General features: G+C 44.1%; 2 protein-coding genes across 2 annotated transcripts; one reads left to right on the plus strand and one right to left on the minus strand.

The window, feature by feature from the left end:
- Positions 1 to 27,619, plus strand: T265_14759 (hypothetical protein; the record flags this gene model as incomplete). Its single annotated transcript, XM_009175112.1, has 23 exons — positions 1 to 72; positions 1,558 to 1,731; positions 4,404 to 4,494; positions 4,587 to 4,684; positions 5,299 to 5,579; positions 8,923 to 9,090; positions 10,249 to 10,296; positions 11,393 to 11,443; positions 11,673 to 11,743; positions 12,273 to 12,378; positions 13,578 to 13,698; positions 13,759 to 13,952; positions 14,989 to 15,065; positions 15,153 to 15,342; positions 16,049 to 16,101; positions 17,676 to 18,091; positions 18,341 to 18,641; positions 19,756 to 20,180; positions 20,263 to 20,377; positions 21,286 to 21,435; positions 24,018 to 24,154; positions 24,512 to 24,600; positions 27,038 to 27,619. 23 exons carry the CDS (start codon positions 12 to 14, stop codon positions 27,167 to 27,169), a joined length of 3,549 nt encoding a protein of 1,182 aa, XP_009173376.1.
- Positions 7,634 to 7,846, minus strand: T265_09110 (hypothetical protein; the record flags this gene model as incomplete). The annotated part of the gene is made up of 1 exon (XM_009175101.1): positions 7,634 to 7,846. The coding sequence occupies one exon, from the start codon at positions 7,844 to 7,846 to the stop codon at positions 7,634 to 7,636; it is 213 nt and encodes a 70-aa protein (XP_009173365.1).
- Positions 27,620 to 27,726: the final 107 nt, after the last annotated feature.

Below are 27,726 nucleotides of genomic sequence, written 5' to 3' on the forward strand. Positions count from 1 at the left end.
GTCTTCTGTGAATGAGGTTACTCAAGCCAGCGTGGGTGTCTCATGGATCGTTGTCCAAGGATCAAAATACTGGTAAGCTTTCTTCACGATAAAATCTTCCATGTCTGTCCCCGAATCGAGTACTCTGGCTTGGTTTCCCCAAGGCTTTTGGAATGATTTTACTGCTTCATCACCTACGTACCTCCGTATTAGTTTTTTGAGTGGTAGTTGTCAGTGACTGATATCGAAGCCTCTAAGATCTGGGCGGACTGATTAATCAAATTATCGATATTTGATTATTGCGTTGTTTCTGTTACCACAGGTTCTAAGAACTGTCAACTGCCAGAATGTTACAATAGATGCATCCGCATTACTACATTGGACTTTGGTGATAGTTTTGGATAGGTCAACATTTCGTTGGCGTAGTAGGTATTTGAGAACGTTTCCTTGTGGAAACCGAAGCATCGTAGCAACAGTCAATCACGAGTGCGCCCAAGTACATTCAGTATGTTAAAAAACAGGGGCATAGAGCATGTTTGAGTATTGTTAAGGTTATCCGTCCGCCCGGATGCGGTTTTGTGTGCCTTGCTAAAGGCTGTTAGTCGGTGTCAGCTTCTATCAATCGTCTGTTCAGATAATCCGAATAACCTTTCTTAGGTGTAGGCATCTGGACTGTTTTGGGTGGATTAGTGCCAAGGCACTTTTTATGTACACTTTTTTTGTTGCACTTCCGGAGTCTTATCCAAGTAAATTGATTTGGTCCTTTCGCATTTAGATTTCAGTTTCCTCACTCTAGTAGTATCAATGATAATGATAGTGATGGTGAGAAGCAGACTCCCCAGAATAGTCATTCAGTTGAATCCGGCGGATACATATAGCACGTGACACATAGTGAACGACTACACCTTTGACACTAGTCTTCAAGGGCATTTTATTTTTTAATTCAGTTACTTCATTCAGTGTTCGGTAATCAGCCATTTCGGAACCAACTAGAATTAGCGGATCTATCCCAGCCTTCAGAATAGGAAGTTTCCGAGGGAGAAGTAGCAAGAGCAGAACGTGATGCGAATGTTAACTCTATTCGTTCATTTTTTATACTTTTTTGTTTACAAGCAGTTTGACACATTGCGGAATCTAGTTGCACCTACCTCCTTGAGGTGCACCGTTGTACGCTTCCTACTCGTTAAAATTAGTTTCATTCACCTCCTTCACGTGCCTCGCGATATTCATGCTCGAAATTCGGCGAGCGTTGTGTTGGTAGCTCAGCTTTTGGAAATTTCGATTCCCCGTAATAACGTTTCTGACTGCTCATGGCCCGTATCCTTTTTCTAGGCCACTATATCCCGTGCTATTTTATAAATTTCGCCCCAGCGTCCATACAACATAGGTTTATTTAAAACGACTCACTGCATGGATATCAGCTTTAACCATTTACCGATATTTTTCTGTTTTTTGGGTTCGTCTTTTCTCTTACGTTTATTTTACTCGTCCCTCAATTGGTTACCTACGTCTGCTTCTGGTCTCTCAAATGAAATAGTTTATCACCAATCAATCATTCTGATTCTTCCCTTCTTCAAGGCCTTCCGATCTATAGTTTAGACATTCACCCGGATGGCTCTCGTTTGGCTACAGGTGGACTCATCGACACATGTGGTGTGGTGATCTTGTGGAACATGGCACCCATTCGCGATCCAAAATTAGAGGCGGATCCAAACACACCACGCAAGTTGTTCCAAATGGATAGCCATCAAGGTGTGTATCTTCCCTAGTGTGTTCAATATGATTCGATTCTGATTTCGATTTCAGCATTCGTTTGGGTCATTCTTGTTTACATCTGGCGGAAGTGATATTTTGACCTTTGTGCACCATTGTGATGGGACGGCGCTTATATTCCGTAGAAGCATCGTAGGTGACTGATACGCTCTTCTTGCCTCGAGTGTTATGGTTTTTCATTTGTGCTGTTTCACCTCTTGTTTGTCATTCCGTCGAACGGAGAGGTGCGCCTTTTCAAGCGCGCTTGCTGTCAATGTATTTTGTTGGGTTATACGGGGTAAAACCTAAAGTGGTGGGGTGAACTTTTCGGATCCAATCTCTGTAGCGTACCTGTGGAGATCTAACCATAAGGTAACGTTCCACTTTCGAACTCTCCGTGCCTTACGGCATTGCTTGTTCGCGGTCTCTTCCAAGAGTTGCTTTTCATGTCATTCGGAAGTAGTATTTTTTAAATGGTGTCCTGGAGTTTTTCAACAGGAGCTACTGGATGACCTGTTTGAGATTATCTGCATTAGATATTGTAAATTTGTTTGGTGTCGCCAAATTTTTGGAGAGCTTAAGATGCCGCAAAATGGTAGTCTGCACGACTTGTTGGAGCCAAGGCGGCGATTATATGACCGAGGATTGAGTTTGGTCACGCTACCTACACCGTCTGCGTCACGCTTTCTGTATGTTGACTGGTCGACCTTGTTACAACACCATGGGTTAACGTCACGGGTAACTATAAGAAAGAAGCACAAATATGAATTCGGGTTGTTTAAAAACACGGGGTTGTCTCCAGTTCCTCGGGGATCTGGTTCACTGTTACGACTTGTTGATGGTGGTACAACATACATGTCTGATTCCATTAAGACTGTGTCGTGGAAGGACGGTTAAATACTACTTTGTTGCTTCACGGACCCGTTTCACCATAGGGCACATGAACCGCAATTTTTCAATTTTGCATCCGATTGAGCCACAGAAGAAAGTATGACAGTAGGTGACAGTAGGAGACATACATGAAACAAACATGTTTTTATGAAGCGTCTCTAGGTGAACTATGTACAAAAACAGTTTGTCGCTAGGAGGCTGCCTGTGGTTTTACTGACTGATCGAATGACGTGTGAATACGGATGGTGGTAATGCGCAGAGGACGAACATCACTACTTTGCAGTTGTCACATGGTTAATGCTGTGCGCCACAATGGGGAAGGTATTTGCTTTGTCTTTTCAGTTGACAGGACGTTTTCTTGTTTTCATTATAAGAATAACTTATCACAACGAAGTAGTATTACTCCAACAACGCCTGGCCGGATTGGCGTATGTCAACCCATGCGCCTTAGTTGTCACGCGATTCCATACACACCGTGACCAATCCATTCGCGCATAGTGGTGTCCCACTTAGAGAATATGATTTGATTCATGAGGACTGCCGCACCAAATTGTGACATTCTGAGTTCATCGGGGCTGAGCAGATTGTGTACGTGGGTGAAAAACCGGTGATAACACGATTGAGAGAACCATCATTTTTAGTTTGAGCTCGATCGCACCGGAGTCTTATTGATGTAAGGATGAAGGAAAGGCAATCTCCTAACTTACTTCCTAGGTAGTGTTCGCTTTGTCTAATCAACGCTGTCATCCAAACACGGCACATTCCAACAGTATAACTTCCTAATCGCCAGTTCGTGAAATGTGTTGTGGCTCAAATTAATCATCATCATGGGTGACATCAATGCATCAATCGTACGTTCTGGTACTTAACTGTCACACAAATACGAGGACAGAAAATCTTAGTACAGTGGAAAAAGCGAATGATTGGAACTTGATACGAAGAAGCCGTATGTCAAGTCACTCGAAGAAAAGGTCTGTATATTTGAGATGGATACATTTCATCCTAACGATCGAAGAGCAATGCGATCCAGATCGGATGATCAGAGTTTATAAGCTTTGGATGATTTGACTTTTACGCAAATGCGTTACAGCATTCGTCGCTTAACTGGTCACTGGTATTACCAGTACCTCACAGATTCTGTAGCACTCGTACAAATCTCCGGTGTCGAGGAAGAAAAATGCATGATTACTAACGGGCTGTCTTTTTTGGATGGAATCAGTATTATCGAGGCTGTCGAAGAATCCGTCAAGTCAACACACGTTGCTAGGATGAGGTATGGTATATTGGTATATTGGTATATTGGTCCTCCTTCGAGGTCGTTTTTTCAGTGCTTGCTGGGTCGTGTTTTATGTTGAAGGGGGTTCAAGCAATCCCACCGATGCTGAATTTTCGAAATGCTTCTTCGACCAGTCGAAAAATCGGTTTTTTTGTTTTGTGTTGTACGATAGCACCGACGGCATGCCTGACGAGTTTATACGAGACGTATTGTGCGTTTCTGTCCGTAATTTTCGGCCTGCCGCAGGTGATATCCTAAGAATCTGCCGCATGACTTTATGTACACTTGTATTTTACATGTAGCTGTAGTGCCATCTTTCATTAGTAGCCCGAATTCCAAAATATCCTCATGCTACCAATGTCTACATTTATCACTGCAATGTCGACGGGTTTTCTCGTCCTGAAACATTTGGTGGCTACGAAACTCTACGTATTGATGTGTTTATTTAAAATTCACCTTAAATAGTCTACCTTTCGAAACTGTTCTGTTTAACTTGTATTCACAGCTTGCGTTAATTGTGTACGTTGGTCTCCCTCTGGATGTTGGCTAGCCTCAGCTGGGATGGATAAAGTCGTCATGTTGTGGACGAAAACTTCGTAAGTCCCTATGTCAGTAGTGTTTTCTACCTGTTCTCCACTTTCCTACCGTCTGTGAGCAATCGTATCATCTGTCCACTTTCGATTCTCAGAGCAGCTTCCCGGCAAACTACAGTTTTCGGGTTGAAGGAGAAGACAAAATTTACTGAACACTGGCGCTGCGCCTCAGTGCTCCGTGGCCATACAGGAGGTACGTATCTCAGTGTGGTTGTCGTGAAGTTGAAAACACTGTGCTTATTGCCCAATGCCCTGATTAATCAATCATATGTGGGAATGTCGTTGCTTTTTGTTTTGTTATAAGAATCCACCCTCAAGTCGTAAATCAAGTGAATTTGTGGGTGCTTGAGTTACGCCCAGTGCTCCGAAGCTTAGGGCGATTCGAAAATTTATATTTTTTTGAGTTTCATGGTGCATCCAATCATATGTGGGAATGTCGTTGCTTTTTGTTTTGTTATAAGAATCCACCCTCAAGTCGTAAATCAAGTGAATTTGTGGGTGCTTGAGTTATGCCCAGTGCTCCGAAGCTTAGGGCGATTCGAAAATTTATATTTTTTTGAGTTTCACTGGTGCATCCAGTCATTCAGTCTTCAGGACTTCACTCGGGCTTGCAATGGTTTGAATATTGACAGAGTTGGGCGCACAAAGGTGCTCTATAAGACGGCACATTACTTTCGCATGGTGTTGATTTCAATTGAGGGCTGACTCACCATGTTTTGGTTTATGCCGGTACTTTCCGAGGACTTAATCATCGAAGGGATTATTCAAGCCGAAGTTATATGATTTGTGCATCCACCTTTCCACCAGATATACTTGATTTGGCCTGGTCCCATGACGGTTACAAACTAGCCTCTGCCGGGGTTGATAACAACATCCTGGTCTGGTGTCGCCAATCCACTTCCGGTGCTCCTGGCTCTGGACCATTCGTCATGCTCGCAACACTCCACGGAAATCAAGGCTTCATCAAAGGCGTTGCCTGGGACCCGATTGGACGTTACTTAGTCAGTCAGGGTGATGAGATTTCCGTGAAAGTTTGGCGCACAGCAGATTGGAGGGAGGAGGCGGTGATCAGGAAGCCATTTGTCAAGGTCAGACTCCTTTTTTTGTTTATTACACTACTGCTCAGTTTCAATCAATGGAGGCCGTGTCTTGGGTAGCCTTGTAGGTTTCTCGCTTCTTGTTCATATAGGTTCAATTGGCAACTTCAAGCGAAACTCACCAGCTTGGTGTCTTTCTTAGGCTGTCTTGTTATATAAGCTCATTTAGTTCACTCATACACCTTAACACATCAACTATTTTCCAAGAGACGTTTTGATCTGCATGTCCCCTCTAAGTGTTTATCCGTACACCCTTAATCCTTGCCCCATCCTTTGAAACATTTTTTTGCGAACTGGGATGAGGTTAGAGTATGGCGCGTTTATATGTTTCCTCAATCAAATTTGCAATACGAAAGGTACATCTGGGTTCAGTTGGACCGTTGTTCCACATATGGAAGAATTTGTCCTTCAAAACGCATCAGCGGTGCGCCACGGGTTTCGCCTTAGCTGCCCTCTACAGGATAGAAGTAAAGGGCTGTAGACGAGGTTTCATCAATTTTGTGAACGCCGTCTTCAAAGAAGGCGGAGAATCCTCGATTATGCGTCTAACATGACTTACTGTTGCAATATGGAGTGAAGAGAGAATGCTCGTCGAACAGGACATTTTCTCTCAGATATCTAAACTTCATGTTCAACTCTGGTTCTTACCATACGCGGACCACTGCTATTTTGTAAAATCAGTGAACTGACAAACACGAAAAAGCTGCTTTTGTTTTTTATCTCATGGATTGACTACAGAGATAAGTGGAAACAACGAAGTGGAGAGTTGATGAAATGTCACCGTGATCTCTAATGACGGCAACACAACTGCTGTACACTTAATTTTTCCTGAACTTCAGCCAACAGATTTACTTTGGTCCAGTTCATCTACATGGTACATACTCCGGAGCGCAATGTACACAGGCTATTCAACTCTAGTGGGTACATGAAACTTGGTAGCATCTTCAGGTCATTTTTGTAACCACATTTGCTCAGTTTTTCTATTAAATCTCGTCGCTGAAGGACAGCTACAACCCCGTGACGCCACCTATTGTGTGCACTGTTTGCCAAAAGATGCACTTCCGTCACATCGAACCACGCCGGCAAACTTTCATGCGGGGTTATTAATACCATACGCAGTTTGCACGTGGCCGAGCGTATAACCATCCGAGTTCTCTTTGCCTGGTAACAGGTCTATGGAATACGACCCGAAGCTGAATAGCAGGGGGGCAGTTCCGGAACCGTCAGCATGCCCAACTACTGACCACAATACTCGGATCAAGTGGGCACAATGATAGTGAAACTCAGCATGTGCGGAAGATCGCCTGTTGGTCCGCAATTTTCATAATGGCATAAAATTCATAACACAAGCGTAGCTAGCCATGCTAGTCATGCTCACAGTCACATCTAGTTTTGTACTTCGGACTGTCCAGATTGTCCACGCGGGTTATTCACTCATGGGAGCAATAGTTGAGTGGTGGCCTGCGCTAGTAATAGGCCGGATTTGGGGGTGAGATGTCTCAGTGATTAGAGGGCGAATTTATCGACTGGAAGGTCCATGGTTTCAACCCTACCTTTGCCTCTCGACTTCCCCTGTCTAGGCTTGGGCAGTCTGGCAGTACCCCAGCTCGCGTGCCTTATTCGGAGTGCACGACGGCTAGGCACATTAAGAGTGCTAAAGCTGAACTATTATTTTAATTTCATTATAGTTAGTAAAGCTCTATGAGGTGCTGATCATGGGCAGTCGCCTCTAACTTTACGCTGACAGGTGTTGGAACTTGACATTTACAGGCCCGCGAAAAGATAATGTAGCATATGAACTTAGTGATGCTTACTTCGGGTGGACTGGTGACTTGCTTTGCTAGGATATCGACCCCTGCTCACCGCTTGTTTGCCATCACTGTCATCATCACTGGTATCAATATGCCAGTAATACGTACTAGCACTTAAATACCAAAACGCGTGCTGAAACCCTTCGATATCCTGTTTAGCCATCAAACAACAAATTAATGTCACATAGTCCAGCCCCATTAATCTCTCTCCAGACTTGATTTCAACACTTAGATTCATGGTTCCTTGATGACACAACTGAACGAAAAAGGAGCAAGGTGATAATCCACACGAATGCCACTAGTTGGGAGGTTCTGCGTTTCAGCTGCCGATTTTGTAGGATCAATATTAGTAGATTTTCTACTTTCGACCGCGTGTCCGCCAGGATTCAGTTGTTGTGTGTTCATTTGTTCATACAGCATCTGCTTCACAATCCAGTTTTCCTCCATCCAATAAATAACTCCCAACCCTCGGATAGGGCTATCAACTGGACGCTGTCGCGGCCTACTCCATGGAGAACCCTTGTAATCTGGGTGTCAGTCCAGTCGATACATAGTGTATGGCAAAGCTGCTTAAGTACAGAATACCACGTGGTGCTGTTTACTGCCATACTTGAGATAGAACAGAACCACTGCCATAAGGACACATTGTTTGGTTTCGGGCCGAAAATTTCGTCTCCTTTGTGTCCTTTACTCGGGTCTGTGTAAAACTTCGTTAGCCTTGTCAGTTCAGAATCTCGTCTCATAGTCAACACTTCAACCAACAGGCAATGTGCTTTTGAGGTACCAGAAGCCTGTACGGTATTCGACGAGATCTGTCCCATTCTGAATGCAGCGTGCGAATTGGTTGAAGGAGATTACGAAGAACCATCCGGAATCACTAGAACGATCATGGGCGGCTATTCGTGCTGGCCGCTTCCGAGATGTGGTCGCCCGTGTTTTTTGTGATTAACTGGAGATGCTGCGATATGTGTTGACTAACTGGCCCGTGTCCTCCTTACTGTCACTTCCTACCGGATTGCGTGAGCGATGGTCTTTGGGTGTAGCCACAGTAGCATGATTTTGTGCAGCAGCATGCATCGGCGTTCACTTAGATGCCGCTCTTTAAGAGAATGCCCATGACTCACGATAGATGTTTACTTCAGTGAGGCTTTGATTATAAAGACAAAGGTCCTATTAGTTTTGTTTCAGGATGACATTTTCGGCTATTTTCCACAGCAACTTCTGTGCTACAGGATTATCTTAACAGTGTAACTATTCTCGGTCACTGAAACTAGGGTCGAGCAATTTCGGTTAGAGGATGGCAGTTTGACTTTTCATGGTGCCATCAAAAGAACGTGGTCGTCTACGATGTTCAGGGATATGCCTCTCCTTCACAAACACCGTGATTCTTTTTTTCTTTTCATTTTCATTCGATTATCAATCCAAAGCTGCGGCGAATTAATAATACCAGCGATTGCTGCAGCAAATTATCGAGAATATGACTGTAATCTCAAGCTCTCATTTTTGTTTTGTATTCCTTTCAGGCTGTTGGACAAAGTCAGGTGATGAGAATCTCATGGAGTCTGGATGGGTCCACCATAGCTGCCCCGCATGCAATCAACAACGGTTTTCCAACGACTAAACTTATCGACCGCAACAACTGGGTTCCAGCATTCGATTTAGTCGGGCACCGAAAGCACGTGATTTGTGCGGTAGGTACATGCTCATGATCTGAACACGTTCACATCACATTTCTGTTGTACTGGGATGCTGGAAACGCGCCTTCCTATGGCTGCTTGTATGGCTCGCCCAAATGGTGCCTCTGTTAAACCTTCCCCTACTTCCAGGACGACTTTTGATGTGGAAATACCGTCGCTCAGCGTTCAACCGAGTCTAAATTTCATTCAGTTCAATCCGCTAGGGAGGGGAATAGAGCTTACACTTGTAAGCTTGAGCCTGTGGACTCCCTACAGCTTCTAGGCTAGAGTCTGTAGTCTGCACAGGGTTTGGCTTCATTCGACCACTCATCGTAGTGCCGTACGGTGAATCATCGTTAGCCATCTGTATTGGTTGAGGACTGCTTTGTGCCAGCAGTGATACAGGGTACGTGGGAGGTTGGAAGTTATCTACAGGTAATTGTATTTGGTTTCAGAAGAGCTTGATAAACAATCGGTAGTTTTTATTTAGGCAACGTTTCGCTTTTGACACAAAAGCTTCATCAGGCCAAGTGAGCAAGTCACCAAATTGGCCAGGTTATGAGGCAGACGGGGAACCAATCAGTAAGCCAGTCCTCATCAGATGATCACACTAGATCAGTGTAGAGTGTCAGTTAACGGTTCTTGTTGGTTAGTGAAATTGTCAAAATCGTGCTTTGGTGAATTGGGGGGTGGGGTTCAAATTAATTCCGATTGGGTTTGGTTCGTTAATCTTCCACTTCAGGGTGCTTCAGTTGATGATTCTCCTCGGTTACCACTGGTAGATTTTCCCTGGTCTTTGTGGAGTCATGAGTGCTCGGACAATTTAGTTTGAGGGGGGGTTGAGGTCGAGTGGAATTCAGATGATGACCACTCTTCCTTCCGATGACCGCATTTGGTTTCATATTTATCGCTTTCAAGCGGTAGTCTGATGCTGCTGTCGACGGTAGCGGTTTGACATTCAGACACCGGAACCATTGGATTTACTTGCATATGACTGTGTCGTTTCGCTATCACGGTACATACCACACTACCGACAATTTCAGCTGACCTCACCTTCCAGAACTCAACCCTGTTCTGTTGTCAAATTTTTCCCTTTCAACCTGCGACATTTTTCTCTTACCTCATTGCCTTTATAACTTAGTCCCTATATGTTTGTTTCTCACTTCGTTTCAGCGTTACTCGCCGAATCTCTTCAGAAAATCCGGAAAAAGTGAAACGCAAGTAAGTGATCACCTCGGTCATCAGTTACTTTTTGAGATGATGGTCTTTAGGCTTGCTGTAACGCATTCTTGCGTATGACGATGCCTACGTGCACAGTCGCTTGCTAGTGACAAGGAGATCTCCTTTGGCCACACGGTACTTTTATTCATAATGGTGACTACAAGTTATGAAGTCTATGGCTATGTGTGTGCTTCCAAATAGGGTTGCTTATCGTTAGGTCACATCTGTGGTCCCTTGGTAGTGTAGCTAGTTTGTCAGTCGACTGAAAGTAGGAAGAACAAAGGGTGAATGTTCAACAAATCCGACGTGTAGTCGGCTACTAGTGTATTCTGTCGTGGCAATTTTGTCTGCCACAGGGCAGAGAATTCAAAAGGGGGAATGGTGGTCACAGTTTTACGGATTTTAGCTTCCCCAGTGTCTATTGTACGAGCGTTTGAAGCCGGCGAGATTGATTTCATTAAATTTTCAAGGATCGTGGCTACTTTACTGACTCTTTTCGTACTCCCGCTCTATTCCCATCCAATGTGTCACTTCTGCTGGTCCCCGAGAAGAACGAGACTAACGAACGAAGTTTTTTTTTAATTGTGATTAAGCTTTATGACTAACGTATGACACCGGTTAAAGGTCACATGCAACGGTTACAGGACATTCACTGGCGGATACTCCAAAAAGAAGCGAGTGGTTCACAAGTCAATGGTTTAAGGAATTGGACGAACGACGCCAAAGCCAGTTTACGGAGCTACACAAGTTTCTTTTGGACGCAAAGTTGCGGATGATGTAGCCGAATTCCAATAGTGTGGATCGCAACAGTCTTGGTTGCTTCGGAAGTAATCGGTACTTGAATCTCATGCTCTGTGTTTATGACACGATTCCACTTGGCCCGCTATGATGTTCCACTAAGTAATCAAGCTTTAATCCGTTTTGTTAATTTAGGAGCCACCATCATTACTAGATTCTAGTCACTCATGTGAACATTACATTAGGCAGCGCCGATGGGATGGAGGAATAGCTTTAGGTCGCTTACTAAGAGGGAATCATGGGAAGTAGTTTGAGGACAAATGGTCTGCACAGTGCTTTCTTTTTCTTCCATTTTCAGGATTTAGTATGCCTCGCGTTGGGTAGTAAAGATAGGTCTGTTTCAGTGTGGGTAAGTGGCTATTTCATGCACTTCTTTCGTACTTTTTTAACCAGTGCTTTAGAGCCTTTTTGCCTATTTTGTGGTGCTTTGCTTTGAACGTGTTCGCCTGCTGTAGATTTCAAAATTCTTAGTTTCCTCTTTTCCGATTCAAGTTCCATTTATGCTTTTTGCCCTTCTTTGTCGTCCTACGGTTTCTGTTATAGTACCCTCAAGTTTATAATATACCCTTACTTGCTAGACAACCGCTGATCGTCGGGCGTTGGTTGTCATTCACGACCTGTTCACGAATTCTGTGTGTGATCTCACTTGGTGAGTTCTTCGTTGCTGTTCCGAATTCGCTATGCGTTCTTTGTGCGTAACACTGGTGGTCGTATTTATCATCTTTTGATGATTTTCACGGACATCGTTAAGCCTTCCTGTGGAAACCGAAACCCATTTACTACGGGACTGAAATCATAAATACGTATTGAATCAGTGTATGGAATTTTTTGCATTCCACCACCATATGACATTCAAGCAACATAACGTTAAATGCATTTACATGTGTGACAAGTGATCATTTATGTTTTGCCACCGAATTGATGTGTTTCTCAGGTCCTTCTTCACATTTGATTAAAACCAACCCAAATAGCATAATCGAATGAAAAGCTTTTGTGAAGGGTTTACTGAAAATTTTAGCTGTTTTCTTTCAACTCTCTCCGGCCACTCACATTTCTGCGATAACAGCTATTTTTGTGTCAGGAAGCTGAGTGAGTGACACTACAGCGTCACTATGTCTTGTAAGCGCATTGGTTGCCTTCCTGACCATTTCCTCACTTTTCCCATCCTCCCAAACCAGGAGTTCTACCGGTTCCGAATTGATGGCTTGTTCGCTGGATGGTACAGTTTCTTACATGGGTTTCACGGAGGCCGAACTTGGAACTCCCTGGCCCACAGCAGATTTGGTCAGTGGCCAGTGTTTTTTTTGTGTGCGCCAATCGCAGTTACAAACTCGGGCACTCTGTTTTATTGGGATGCCGAAAAGATGAAAGTTAGATTTGTCGTAGATGGTTGCGGAACACGTGGACTTCACCCGCTTTAGTTTCTGTTGATAGGTAGCGTAGGTGGTGACGGTGCCACTCAGAACCAGTAGTCATAGATGTACCGAATTTCATTGCAGGGTTTCGAAGAACAGGGTGTGGTAGCGTACGGTTGGGTGGAATGATGTTGAGAATTGTTGACGTGTGTTGCTTGCTGTAGCTGGCCGGAGTGTTTTACTAAAGATACTGTGGNGCCTCAGACCAGGTAATCAAACTTGCTGCGGTCTACTATCTCACAACGCTCCGGCCTTTTTTAGCAGTACCTTTCAAAAAAGGTGATGTCTCCAGAAATGCAGCACTTCTTTGGGATCTTGTAGGGAGGGGCAAATGTGATCATGTGTATGATTGATAATGTATGTGCTCAACCGCCAAAGCGATAAAAGGAATTTACGTAAAGTTGGCCTCCAAATTGATTGTCCCGTCATCATGACCTATTTTTGTGACCAGTTCTGCAAATCTCCCCATTATGTGAAGCGTAAAATGACAATTAGCGAGAGACTTTCTCGCCTATTTCCAGCATCCGTATTATGTTAAGATCCAAGTCCCTTTATTTATCGTTATCAGGTTTGACTTTCATCCCGTTTTCAAGTTTTGATGTAGTAGTGAGCAGCACTTTGGGTTTTACAGTGGTCTTTCTGTTTCTTCCCACCCAAGTGCATCAATATACGGATTAGCTTTTCAGCTGTCTTCAATTTGAACGCTTTGGTTTTGCAATGTAATACGTGGCTGACGACAATCTCCATCTTTATGCTGTTTTCACGCTTACTCGTAGACCAACGCTCTTGGCTAGTGTAGTACACGGTTTTGTCAGTATCTTTCTATCTGGCCCCTAACTAAGTGATGCAACCAATCGAATTAAACGCTCACATTGGTGCAACGTTCTAGCAGTTCTATCAACTTCTACACCGTGGAAGCTCCGATAAATGGATGTTTTTGTATGGAAGGGAAATTTAAACCTAGTCTGTACTTTTTAACGTCCAGGCGTTGTTGTTCCTAGTCTAGTACTGTGAAGTTATTTTTTGGGACTTCTGGATCCGCATTTTTTCTTGGTCCCCTTTCCATAGGTCCGATTGCACCACAAATCTTACGGCCAGAGTCTGTTGGACAAGCTCGTTGCGGGTGAATTAGCCGAGCTTTCACACAATCTACCCATCTCCGTTTCCACCGGTGGCAAGTCATTATCTGGTGGGCTCGATCAATCTAATATCATTCTCGAAACGCCGGACTTGCCCTAGGGTGAATTAGCCGAGCTTTCACACAATCTACCCATCTCCGTTTCCACCGGTGGCAAGTCATTATCTGGTGGGCTCGATCAATCTAATATCATTCTCGAAACGCCGGAAGCACTTGCCCTACAACAAACACATGCCGCTGTTCGCCAACGGCTGAACGAGGCTGGTGAACAAAACATACTCACTTCTAAACCTGTAGCACTTGGGGTAAGGTTTTGTTTTTAGCGCCTGGCATTTGTATTTCTTTTAAACGAATTGCCTTTATCCATGTAGGTGCTTTCCGGTTGGGTGATTTTAAAACACGCCGACCTATCGCTACGCTCTGCTGCGCTCCGTAACAACGCACTGATGATATCACCTCGATTGGTGATGAAACGTTTGCAATCAAGTTGTCCAGCTTAGCGAACAAACTAACGACCACCATCTACGCTACCTGAGCTATCGACACCCTCCTCCATAGAAACCATTGTGTTCATTCAACCTCGAGTATAGAGGGTTTTACCTTGTGAAGCATTGGTTCCCAACGGTGAGGTATTTGGGTGTCTCGTAGCAAGAATCCTAGAACACAAGAATAGAAACTCTTTCCCTTGTGTGGCATAATAGTAGTTTTTTGAAGCCAATTTAGTTTTTAAATTTCGTTACAAATGAAGGCTAGTGACTTACAGTGGAATTGTTTGGATGCAGAAGCGAAGGTTGTCGAGTATGCTATGCGGATGCGTATACAACCAAATGTGGTATATAGGCAGTGGCCGATGCTGGCAGATAGGGCACCAACTATGATTAGGTCAAAATTTGGGTTTGCTTGGGATATAGAATGTTGATCTTGAAATTTAGCTTTTAGAAACATGGATTTCTGGCCATTCTAGGCCTGAATATTCAAATGGGATCCAAAGTCACTCCTTTCCTTGTCTTGTTCTTGAAAGCACCTTGCGAATAGTCCACCTGCGTCTCGACATATTGTTCGTCACCCGTTTAAACTTTACGAACTGTTGGCTAGCTGTTTTAAAGCTCACGGGTTCAAGTCAACCTGCTACCTTCAACAGATGAGCTCCGGCCTCAGTGGGACGCATTTAGCCGGATAACCATTGTACGTGTTTTACCACCCGTCCACTGTCAACAATTTGATTCGAAAATTTTCTCAAAGGGAGACCAGTCAATGTACACCTTGATCATGTTGTTTTAGTCCTCAATCGTAATTTGCCGGGAACTGCCATTTTACTATCCTCCAACTTTCGCCTAGCAGCCATCGAAGCAAATTGAAACCAGGAGCAAGGACGGACGTCGCCGGATCATACCCAAATTTCTTGGTCACTTAGACAAGTAGGTTGGTTTATTTGCACGTTTTTTCTCTGCTGTTGACATGTGCTCGCCGATTCCTCATTGGAATTTCCTGATTTGACTCCACAGTGTGGACGAGGAACCGAATTCGCGAGCCCAGTTTGCTTCTGCACTCAGTCAGAACAGTAAATCGTCCGTAAACTCAGACGAAGCCAATTCAAACGGACCAACCACCTCGGCATCACCTGAGGTATCCAAAGAAGGCAGGAAGACTCCTCAGGCGAAGTCAACTGATTTCCCTGAACCCCAGTCCTATCTGGTGCGTCTTGAAAACCAACTTTTTCCAAGGTTGCTATTTTTACTCTGCTGAAAGCTGTTCTTGTGATTTCAGGAGCTTCTTCGTGACGTTGTATGCTTATGACTAACTGAAAACTGGTTATTTCATCCAGAATAGAAAACATCCTATGGGCCATGCAGACTCCCTGTTTAGGAAGTTGTCACCTGATGAGCCCGACAAAAGCAGATATAAAATGGCTGATTGAAATGTGCTTAATGTTGTGTCCTGTCTACATGCACGCCGAATACACTACCAACCAACCAAGCACATCTGGGTACTAGCACCCCTTTCCTTGTCAGGGGTTTGCGAGTTGGAAGTGCTCCTGATGATCGTGAGGTGTACACTGATGATTATTTCCAACAAGGAAGGAACAGTTACAAAGTGCTACTGGACTTTTCCGCACAGGTTGACTGAACTTGCAGGATAAGGTCTAGAGTTGTGTAGGACTGGTTCCAGTATATTTCTTCACCGTTCTTATTAATTTAAGGTTGACTTTTCCAAAATGGCTCACTACTGTTGGACTTCAGTGAGGTTTCGTGGCCTTGAACACTTGTTGCTACTTCTGTCACTTACTGTGGTGCCTGTGATTCCGGTTGTTTCTGCAAGCTTTGTTTCCTATGGGTTTTGTGTCCATGAACTAGTTGTTTTCAGATTTACTAACTCTTTTTGATGCCCAACTCTTTTTAAGCCCAACCGGCCTGTCGAAGCGGTACGTTTGGGATCAGTCACCTCCAGGTCTCCGTGAGTTCATTGATGTGTCCAATTTGAGTTTTTATGTGTACCTTGGTATGAACGTGTTTCCTTGCCCTCAATGGCATTCTGGTGTAATGAGATGGCCAGCCTTTCCATCCAGTATATGTTTACCCATCGAATTGAGACATCCCTAACTAGGACCACCTGGGCATTGTCTTGTGAGAGCCAGCGTTGAATGTTTACCTTCTGAGAGGCCACTTCAGGTGAAGACCCACATAGCTATGACCAGATAATGGGAGTAACTCACGAAAGTCATTCTGTTAGGTCATTTGTAAGCTACTGTCACTCGCCTTGCTTGTGTGGCACTTTTCACGAAGATGGCTGTTGGTTACGGTGAACGATTGTCGAAATGTGTTCGACACGTCGTCGAACCGGTGATCCTGGTGTCTGATCTGGTTTGATTCATTGATAGGACTCATGAGGTTTTGGTGGAGTCCACTTGAGGGCGTCCTATTCCATGGTTTCTACTTTGGCAGAGCTCCTGTACAAGCCAGCTTGGCCGAAAGCGGCAATAGCGAAATACTTTTACTTCCTTTTATCCCTTCCAAATACATTACGCATCCGTAATTTACGAACGCAAAACTTGTTCATAATGAAGACTCTGACGAACTGATTGCGTGAGTATATCCACGAATATTTTTTTCGGCAGATACGTTTTAAGCACGCTTTTGTACGCGTTTAGACTGGTCACAGTGCTGTTTTATGTCCATATGTGCATGGGCGTATGTGCTTGCAAGTTAGCCTGTGGATCCCTATGTGGAACCACAAAATGTTGTAGGGAACGGCGCTATACTCCTCTCATGATCGGAACCGTAAAACTCTCCGCTGAACTCAGCAATGGTGGTGTTGTAGCTTAACCTTGGGTTCGAAGGATAGTGTGTGGTTCCTTTCGCGGTAGCAATTGCCAGGCTTTGTGGTCCCTGGCTAGCTCGGAGTTAAAAACCTCAGGAACGTGGCACCGACGCAACAGTTGAATCGGCGCTCGATCAATTTTGACGCTTTTCGCTTACTCACAATATGAGTGGTAGCAAAGCGTGTGGAGAAATAGTACGGATATAGATTAGTCAGTATTGATGATTTTTGTGGCTATTGCAATTGCCTTGAGGCTTCAAGAGGGAGGAACCCATTATTTTTTGTTTCGTTTTTCCCAACACCTCGAGGTAACTACAAAACTACCTGCTAGTATGAGCCCATCAAAAGCAGCACTCGCTTTCTGTGGGTAATCTTTGGTCGCATGGACTACTAGTTCTGCGTTAGCTCAATTCTACTGTGAAGGTTCATGTCACAACTGCACGTTGATCACACTGGCTTCATTTCCGCCATAGTTTGGTTCAGTGCATTCATTATCCTTTGGCAATCTGCGAAGGTACACAAGGCAGTTAAAACTAGTATAGATATTTTTATACCCTTCGTTTAAGTGCGCTGGTTAATTCGCAACATGTGCCCTTCGTTGACAGGATGATCGAGCCAGGTGATACCAGGTGTCACCCAGTACAGGTGACTCCGTTTTTTCGTTTAGGGAGCAAAATCGATGTAAATATTTGTGATGTTTTACCCGGCAGAATCCGTAGAGAAGACACTGAATTGCAAAAACCTTCAGATTTGAACGGCCTGGTATCAAAGACGTCGCCACCACCGTCCTCACCGCGCGTCGTTACGATTGCAGTCAATGGTCCTTCAACTTCCCCGGATAACCTCACCAGTCCAGAGCCAGTCAATCAAAGAAAGCGCGCATTCACCGATATCGATACGGAAGTCCCAGTCACTACAGAAGATGCGCGTGAGAACGAACCACGAAGTAGAAGTCAACCAGTTGGGAAACAACGGAAACGTCGCAGAGTTCGGTTGTTTGAGGATGCTGAAGAGGTGCCAACCGCTGGCGGAAATGATAAAAAGGGTACAACTCAGAGTAAAACTGCGGATCCCTCATCTGTTTCTGCGTCGCCAAAGTCACGTGATAAAACAGAAATTCATTCTGGTGAGTTTGACTCATCAATCTTTTTTTCTTTACTTGCCATGACGCTACCAGTTCCAGGAACAGTAAGTCGGAAGGTTGATGGTTTGACTTTCCCTTGAGCCCTCGATGAAAATTGTCTGTCCCTCTACACTCCTGTCGAAGTTCAGTTGTGACACTTGTGGGTGACTTTTTGTTGCGTAACTACGTATTGTATGGTAACCTTTTTGATGCACGTATTTTACTCGTTCCGTTCGCTCTTCCTATCAACAGGGGTGACACAAAGTTCCGCGCTAGAATCTCGATTAGCCGGATCTACACAACCTTCCGCAAGTTCTTCCATCCACTCTATCATCACCACACCTGATCAGCTGGCAAACGAGTGCAAAGTACAATTTGTCTGTTCTCATCCTATCGATGGCCCACTGCTTATCGAGCTGGTCGGAAGGACTGGCGCCGCTCCAACTCGGCCTCAAGAATCTCCGGGTATATTTCGGATTACTGGCTCTCGTAATGAGCGGCAATTGTGGGAAATTGCCAACGATTGCCGTTTAACTGCGTATGCTTATAGCGAGTGAGTGTCAGCTTTAAGTAACATTCGCCTAGTGATGACTGGTGTGGCCAGAATTGACATTGACACCTCTGTCGTTCGCCACTTTCCTTGCTGCTGTTTTCACTTGTTGCACCTGTTGACTCAACGCATTCCTGTCATCTTTCCAAGTCATCTGATTGAGTATTTTTGAACATAGACACCGATAGTTTCCGATGGAATAGGTCTTTCGCTATTGTGGTTTTGGTGATTTGTTTCGATGGGTAGTACACATAAGTTGTACGGAATCTGTAGTTCTACAACTTCTATATTATTTTGAACAATTTGGGGTTGCTTCCAAGAGTTATTCCAACACCTGTTTCGTGTTCATTGCATTTTTATTTACCAGGGGGAACAAAGTCTTACCTCTACCAAACTGTTGGTCAAAAGGCTAGCCGTATGGTGGGAACGAGACATGGGGGTGCCTAATCTTAACAGAATTATTGCTAGTAAATTGATTCAAGTTTGCGACACTGATTTTGTACATGGCAATAACGGTAAGTAGAAGCTATAAAGTCTTGAAGTTTTCACGGAAAACATCGCGTCTCGGCAGTTAAGAAAGGGTAGCCTGCAGCGAGATTCCTGGTGTCATTCTTCTACAGCTACTGATGTCACCTTGGTTGTAAAACGTTTGCGTTCAGTCTGTACTGACTATGATGTTAGTTTCAGTTGACAACAATGTAACCTCACTGCCGTACCTTCAAACCACGTCTTTTAACATCCATATCTTAGAAAAAGGGTGAGATGGCTCAAGTGGCTAGAGCGCGAATTTACTGACCGGAAAGTCCGTGGTACGAACCGGACCTCTTCCACTCGACTTCCCTTGTCTAGGCCTGGGCGACCTGGCAGTATCCCAGCCCTCGCGCTTCCTCCGGCTGACATGACAGCTAGGCACCGAAAGAGTGTTACAGCTGAACGATTATTATTATTATTATATTATTATTATATCTTAGAAGGGAAATGGGGAAGAGGAACTAGTCCTAGCTTTAGCTATTCACAGTCAGTGAGCTAACAGGAGTTTTCCTCCTATTAGACCGTGACTAGATTTGGTCATCATCAATCCGTGTTGAACGCCTCATACCGTTTTCTTTATTCAAAGCAACCTAATCTCCTTCGGGGATTCTGGTGGTCGTCTTCAACTGCTTTATGGAACTGGTGCTCGTGTTTGCCCTCCGCTCCTGTTGGATTCCTCCATACATCATCTCTCTCTTACCCCACTTGGAGATGGGGATGGTGCAAAACAGCCTGGCTGTCAGTCACGTGTTACTCCCTCCGGTGATTCCAATCCGCAACTGAGCCGTCTTCATAGCGTAGTTTCTGGCACAGACATTCGCGTTCCGGCTCGAAAACTCTCACCATCCTCTTCATCTGATTATCGTCTAACAGCACTGTGCCAGTCTGGACGGTTAATCAGTTGGCACTTGTGTTTCCCACCTGATATTGCTACTTTAAATTCGTCACTTTGCTCATCTCCCGTGTTTCCCCAACTGCTGGTCGAAACGAACGTTCGCGAAGTGGTTCGAGGTAGGTCACAATCTCGAATCTATTTCATTCAAGTGGTTGCACAGTTCAATTATCTAAACTTTTCTAATTGTCACCTTTTCAGGGTCACCATCCTCCTCTACCGGTTACCTTTCGTTAACGTTCGGAACGGGAGGTTTTCCAGTTGTGCATCGTCGTGATGGTTCCTCTTACTACTTCCATTCGGATAGCCGAACATGGTATGTAATCAGCACTAACCTAACCTTTCCGCGCTATCTGTTTCACTTTTCTTTGGTGTCTTTTAGCCAATGTCAAGTTTCCCTCCACGTATTTTCGGGTAAACTTTGTTACCGATTGCAACTATTAGCTTGCTAACCATTGCTATCCTTCCACATTCCACCATCAACGAGAAGGAATACTCACGGTACACCCACTCAAACAAAGTAGTTTACACGAAAAATTACAATCAACAACAAACTTGTTAATCGAAGATTTTATTCAATAATCTCGACAGCTGTCAAATTCCGTTTAGTTTTCCCATCCGTTGCGGTTGTTTTTGTGTTAGGCTGTGAGAAACGCATAACTGTCTCAGAAGTCTACTAAGGACCATGACTGTTAAAACAATCTTATAGTACTGCAAAGGGTTAGTAGACCACCAAGATCTTGCTGTCTGCGTATCAAGCTCTGTTGTTTTGCAGTAGAGCTCCTCGAAGACAAGGTCAATAAGTCATAGCTTAGTGTCGTAGTGTCAGAGGATTCGTCAAATCACTTTTTTGTGAAAACGCTTTTGAACGACCAGAGTATGTTTCTTTCCCATTCATGTAGATGCGCTTGATCCGATCTTACGACACTTGCCGCTGATGTGGATCATAACGGTATTGCGCGGATGGCAATGTTTTGCTGTTTGAAGTACTTTTAAAGATGATCGTCACAGAGGTGCGAATTCGTGACTATGGGTTTTCTTGGCTTTGTTCAATCTCCTGATTTCTTCTAATGTTCTTACCTAAGCTCGGGTAACTTGGTAGCATCTTCCTTCAGGTCGCATGGCCGCCATGTACCACGAGGATGCCGCTACTGAACTGCACATTTCGATTTGATTTACAAGAAGTGATATGTTCCTTGTAGTTTGCTGTTTTCTCCACTTCAGGCTGGAACTTTTTGACGCTTCAAATAAAGCGCGATGTGCAGCGGCGCTTAGTACTTATCGTGGATGCCCCTCAGGGCCTTTAGCTTCTTGTCAATTGTTACACAAAGTGATTGGCCCGCGCTCTGAATCACACAAAACAGACGATCTCAGGTATGTCATGTTCAGTTGTTCTGCCATACCGCCTCGATGGCTCATTGAAGTTTCTTCATTTTAACCGAGCCTGTTAAATGCGCGCGCTCATAGCAATTATTTTTGTGCTATTTTCATATCGTATCGATTTGCTGGTGTTATTTCAGCTGACTAATGATTGTCCGTGGGTCAGAGAGGTAAAAGCCAATGACCAGTGTGACCGGGTTATAACAGTTACACTACTTGTCAGAGCATTTTGAGCTGCCACGACGTTGGAGATTTGGTCCTGTTTTCTTCCAGTCTTGTCTTCTGATGAGCTGAATAGAATTTTATCATTTTCCTGTTTTCCGGCTTACATCCCGGAGACACGAAGACCTAATTAGCATTCGTATTTAATACGGTTTATCTGACGAATCCGTGTGAATCGAAAGGTTGTTGTTAAGGTGCGGCTTATACTTTGAATCTAATAATTCTCCTAGATGGCGCCAGATCCCGGAAGAAACCAGGTTTATGGCGTTTCTTATAACTCTTTGAAGACCGCCCCTTCTCGAAAATTCCGCGATGTAGTTCATTTGGATTAACTTACCCCAAGAAAGGCCAGAAAACTGACTACCTGTCCAAAAAAGTAAAAAAACGTAACTTTTCGAAGTTCACATGACAATTTTGGACTACGTGAATTGTTAACCTCGGATTAATATATCAGCACTTTCCGGACTGTCGTAAACTTAACCAGTCTAGCTAAACATTGAATTCCACTCCAAAGTGAAACACCCCTTGCTACTCTGGAAATCTTAAGCATACTTTCAATCCAGTAGACAACCCTAAACTAGATTTCAGATGTTATTTGCTCAACTATTTTCCGCGCGGGTCAGTCCGCATTTGGTAATTAGTTATGACAAAATATTCGCGCACCACTCACCGATTTTGCTAAACATTAACCGAGCCTGTTAAATGCGCGCGCTCATAGCAATTATTTTTGTGCTATTTTCATATCGTATCGATTTGCTGGTGTTATTTCAGCTGACTAATGATTGTCCGTGGGTCAGAGAGGTAAAAGCCAATGACCAGTGTGACCGGGTTATAACAGTTACACTACTTGTCAGAGCATTTTGAGCTGCCACGACGTTGGAGATTTGGTCCTGTTTTCTTCCAGTCTTGTCTTCTGATGAGCTGAATAGAATTTTATCATTTTCCTGTTTTCCGGCTTACATCCCGGAGACACGAAGACCTAATTAGCATTCGTATTTAATACGGTTTATCTGACGAATCCGTGTGAATCGAAAGGTTGTTGTTAAGGTGCGGCTTATACTTTGAATCTAATAATTCTCCTAGATGGCGCCAGATCCCGGAAGAAACCAGGTTTATGGCGTTTCTTATAACTCTTTGAAGACCGCCCCTTCTCGAAAATTCCGCGATGTAGTTCATTTGGATTAACTTACCCCAAGAAAGGCCAGAAAACTGACTACCTGTCCAAAAAAGTAAAAAAACGTAACTTTTCGAAGTTCACATGACAATTTTGGACTACGTGAATTGTTAACCTCGGATTAATATATCAGCACTTTCCGGACTGTCGTAAACTTAACCAGTCTAGCTAAACATTGAATTCCACTCCAAAGTGAAACACCCCTTGCTACTCTGGAAATCTTAAGCATACTTTCAATCCAGTAGACAACCCTAAACTAGATTTCAGATGTTATTTGCTCAACTATTTTCCGCGCGGGTCAGTCCGCATTTGGTAATTAGTTATGACAAAATATTCGCGCACCACTCACCGATTTTGCTAAACAATCTTATGCCTACCAATCTGGTTTTCACGGGTGACTCAATTGAATCTCTCGTTTATGATGTATTTCTCGAAAACAGTGCAATTTGGGTTCAAGTGGATCATAAGGTTGACGGAAACTCGGGGACTGCGCCTACCTGATGAGCCCCAAGAAGGGCGAAACCGGTGGTGGGCTGTCGAAGAGTTTTCAGCAACCTTGTGAGTAGTTTCCTTTATGAAAATCTTATGCCTACTTTGCACTAACGTGACCACTCAATACTCGTACGAATTCGGTCCATGGTCACGATATTCCACTGTGCACAGTTGAAGGCGATCGCAGGACATCACCATCTAGTCGAAAAGATTCGTTTGTGTTATTCAGTGACGCAGTTAGGACACTCGGTGCACTTTGATCAGAAGGCGTTCGTTTGACGCAGTTCGCTCCGGAACAGATCAGGGGTTGGACCAATCACGATCAAGCACATTAGGGCAACTGGCAGAGTTTAAAACAATGACCAGCAATTAAAAACAGTCCAGTCTCCCATAAATAACTTGAGGTGGCCCTACAACGAACTAAGACGTCTTCGTTAATTACTAGCGATAACACATTACATTGGAAAAGAGGCCGCTTCTAAGAGAGGCTGGCTTCTCGAAGAAATAACAGATTCCGGGATGGATGGTCAGCCACAGGTGCAACAAAGATTCAAGCACTCAGGGCTCTCCTGTCCGCTGTATCTGCTATTGATCCTAAGTAATTGATGCCTGGTGCAAGTCATCTGTTTCATTCTACCTATTATCGTATTTGACCCCGCGAGTCAGCATTTTCCTATCTTCTCTTCAGGTCAGATACTGTTCAGAACCAACGACTGACCGTTCGACGTTTCCTAGAGGCCCAAACACACAATGCCATGTTGTTTGGTTCTTCAGCTGAATATCGATTCTGGTTCATCCGATGGTTTAGGCAGCTAGTCGAAGACGGTAAGTGGCTACACTGTCAACGCTTACTGCTCTGTGACAAACCACGAGTTATTGGGTTCATTTACAGTGTTTCTCTGGAAACTGCTTCGCAGTTTTCTGTTATTGTGTGCTACTCTCCTTCAGGATTTGTGATTCTTCTATGAGGAATGCAGAATGTCATGGAGCCCAAAGCAGTCTCGTTGTGCACGTGAATTCTCTGCATACCCACTTTTTCAGCTTTACACAGAAGTGTCAGATTTCACTGTGGCTAAATGACTGTCTCAGAAGTCCTCGGTGGCTTTGTAGTCTTGATACTCCCTAGTGTCTCCGGGTGTTGATGCTAAAAACAAACGTGTGGGTTATTATTTTTTTGTGTAGATCAGGAGGATCAGATACGTCACATATGTCAAGATCTCATCGGCCCGATATTCGGAAATTCTCGGACATCTTGGCAACCGACTGTTAAAGTGAGTTTTGTTGAATGTCTTGTTGGTTCACAACTAGCTTCTGCGGCTCTGTTAGTGTTCTTTGTTTTTATGCTCGATCTGGAACATGCAGTCACCACGCTAATGAAAGTACGATCAACCGCGAGACATTTAGTGAAATTACAGTGGTGCTTCTGTACAACGACCATCTCTTTACAGTGACTGTTCTTGGTCCGTCCCCTTAAACACCTATAATGACTTTTGTAGGGTGATTTCCCATTTATATAATGGGCGCATCTCGGACGACTTATCCGTACGTCACTGACTGCGCTACAGTTGCAGGGAAGACCTAAACACTATTAGGATGCATTAATGGACAGATATCAACCCATAATGCATAGCAACGCAGCTAGTACCTACTGATATTCAAGTGACCCACAGCAATTGAGGAATGATGCCCTAGTAAACTGTGAGAAGAAGCAGGAGTGGCAGGGATTTATTGAAAAAACCACCAAGTCAAAAGGTTCATAGTGTGAGGAGATGTGGGAATTTTATTGGAGATTTTTTCGTGTAAATCAAGCCAACCTATGCCGAGAAGCGAAGAAGCACCGTACAGCTGTCCCTTCCTGAATGAGAATTATAAACAGTATGCACCTCATGAAACTCGAGAACTTCCCGAACTCTCGACCCCCTGGTTAGTAGTTTGGACATCTAGCCTTTCGGCCAGGAGCGGTTGATCAGCGCTGTGATATAGGGCCACTCATCCCCAGTCACGGGATCCGAATCACGTGGCTACACATGTTCACTGGTTCATCGAGCAACAACTTCTCACATGGAAGTTTTACTCAGGGTGAATTTCATTCTTCGTCCGAGCTACGTATTGGGATTTTTACTGAAGATTTCGTACCGCTGAGGAGCGAAGAATCAGTGTACAGATGACGGATCCTTATTGAGGGTGAGGGTTAATCACATCACCGAACAGTTGTTCCTGGACATACGGTTAGGTGCCAGACCACTAGCCTGCGTATCGCGGGTTCGGGACTGTCTCCAGTTTTGTGAAATGCGAACTGCTGATGTTTCCCGATAAGAATTAAACAGCTCTGCAGTGCTTCTCCGCTTTCCGACATAAAATGGTTTCACTTAGAGGTCGAAATCCAACATTAAGTTTTAGAGTGCGAATTTACTGATCGGAAAGTCCATGGTTCGAGCCTGACCTCTGCATCTCCACTTCTCTTGTCTAGACAGTATCCAAGCAGTATCCAAGCCATCATGCTTCCTTCTGGTCGCATGGCAGTTAGGCACTGAAAGGGTGTTACAGCTGGGTGATTTCGATTATTTCGATTTTGCTCAAACGACCACTGCTCTTTGGATTTAGAGTTTAATTTAGTCGTCGAGAAAACTCACATATGCGGTCAATCCTCAGAATGCACGAGGTATCGAAATGTTTGAAGCACTGTCTATCTGGGTACCTTACGTGAGTGTTTTACCAAAAGCCCGCTTTCACTTTGTTGGACTTTTCAGTTACAGCTCTTGTATACCCAGGCAGGTTCAACGTAGACAGGTGATTCGTTCACTCGTGTAGAATTTGCAAGGTTTTCATCATAATTGTTAGGAAAGATCATCACTAGTTTTTCTCATGTTCTTAGATCGAAAGCTCTCATCTGGAAATGTGTGAAATATTCGCGGAATATCTTATTAAGCGCTTCCCCCAAACAAAATTTGCAAATGTTCGAAACGAGATTTTATCTATCAGTCGTTAAGATACATCCTTGAGTCTTTATTATCCAGTTTATCTCATACCGGTGTCATGTACACTTTGGCAATAAGTTGCCTTTCGTCACAATGATTATTTGTGCCGTTCTTAAGATTTTTTCCACCTTTACCGCGGTAAGCACCATTCAGTCAACATCAAAGCCGGTCAGAGTTGCTCTGTGTCCGAGTTTAGTTCGTACCGCTGCTTGGGGCATGTTGGGAAACGACTGTTACACTACATTGCGTCCGTTTTTTATCGGTTTGTTCTTTGAAATGGCTTGGAGGTCGGCCAGCGACAAGAAGTTGCACAGCAAACCAGTTTGTGGCTACGGATAACCACTGACCGCAGTGTAGTATCACTTTACTTGGCGTTGCCAGACGGTAGCGGACATTTGGTTGCGCGACCGAATAAAGTACGTAGCTGGACAACTACCCAAAGTTCCCGTGTTCATCTTGTATACACCACTGGTTGACGGCCTATACGCATCTACACCGGGGTCGACCGTTAATTGCTCCATTGCAAGCAACTCTACTCACACACACTACTACTGCTACTACTATACGCTGACATCCCGAAGTCAATGCGCACTGATGTTGTCCACTCAGTTGGCGACGAATGATTTGCAGCCAAATTGCTCAGCCGAGAAAACGGAACAGTAGGTAAGGAACTTGTTCTAAATGGGCCGTGTGACACGTCCATTTTACGTTCAGTTCTTTCTTGTTCCAGGGCATTTCAAAGCACGAACTCGTTATGGAACTGCTTACTCTATTCGCACTCAATCTACGCCTTCAGCGACTCTACGTGGAGTTGAAGGAAATGTTAGATCAATGCCGGACCAACGCTTCTATGTTATCTTGAATGACTTACTTATGCATTTACCCCGTCCCCTTGTCAACCCGGTACGAAAGACAATCAAAACACCTGCTGTCAGTTCATGGTAGCCATAGTATTCCTCTTTCTATGTTCTTCAGACAGATTATACATTTTTTCTGAAAAGCTCCAACTCCACCTTTGTTCCATGTCTTTATATTGTGTCAGTGGAGAGTGCACCGCCATTTTGTGCGACTTTGCAATCTGCTTCCCGTAGTCTGACGCCCACGATTGTAGTCGTTTCTATAAAACATTATTGGCGTAGCGGTGAAATACCAACGTTCAGGCACATAATATTAATCATGGGTTGTGAGTGATCACTTACCATGTAACTTTCTATGGTTAGTTGACCCAACCGCCTCGTTATCTTCCGAACTTGTTTGTCCGGTATTAGCCTTTGCGCCAACATCCCTTTCATTTTCTGGGAGGTGAGAGAATACGCACCAGATGTACTACGAAACGAACACCGTAATGTTTGTTGTAACACCAAAAGCTGATAACTTCAAAGTTGTCTGTGTTGTCTCTTACTGTACGCAAGATATGAT

The sequence above is a fragment of the Opisthorchis viverrini genome (assembly GCF_000715545.1).
Source record: "Opisthorchis viverrini unplaced genomic scaffold opera_v5_257, whole genome shotgun sequence".
In the NCBI taxonomy this organism is placed as follows: Eukaryota; Metazoa; Platyhelminthes; class Trematoda; order Opisthorchiida; family Opisthorchiidae; genus Opisthorchis; species Opisthorchis viverrini.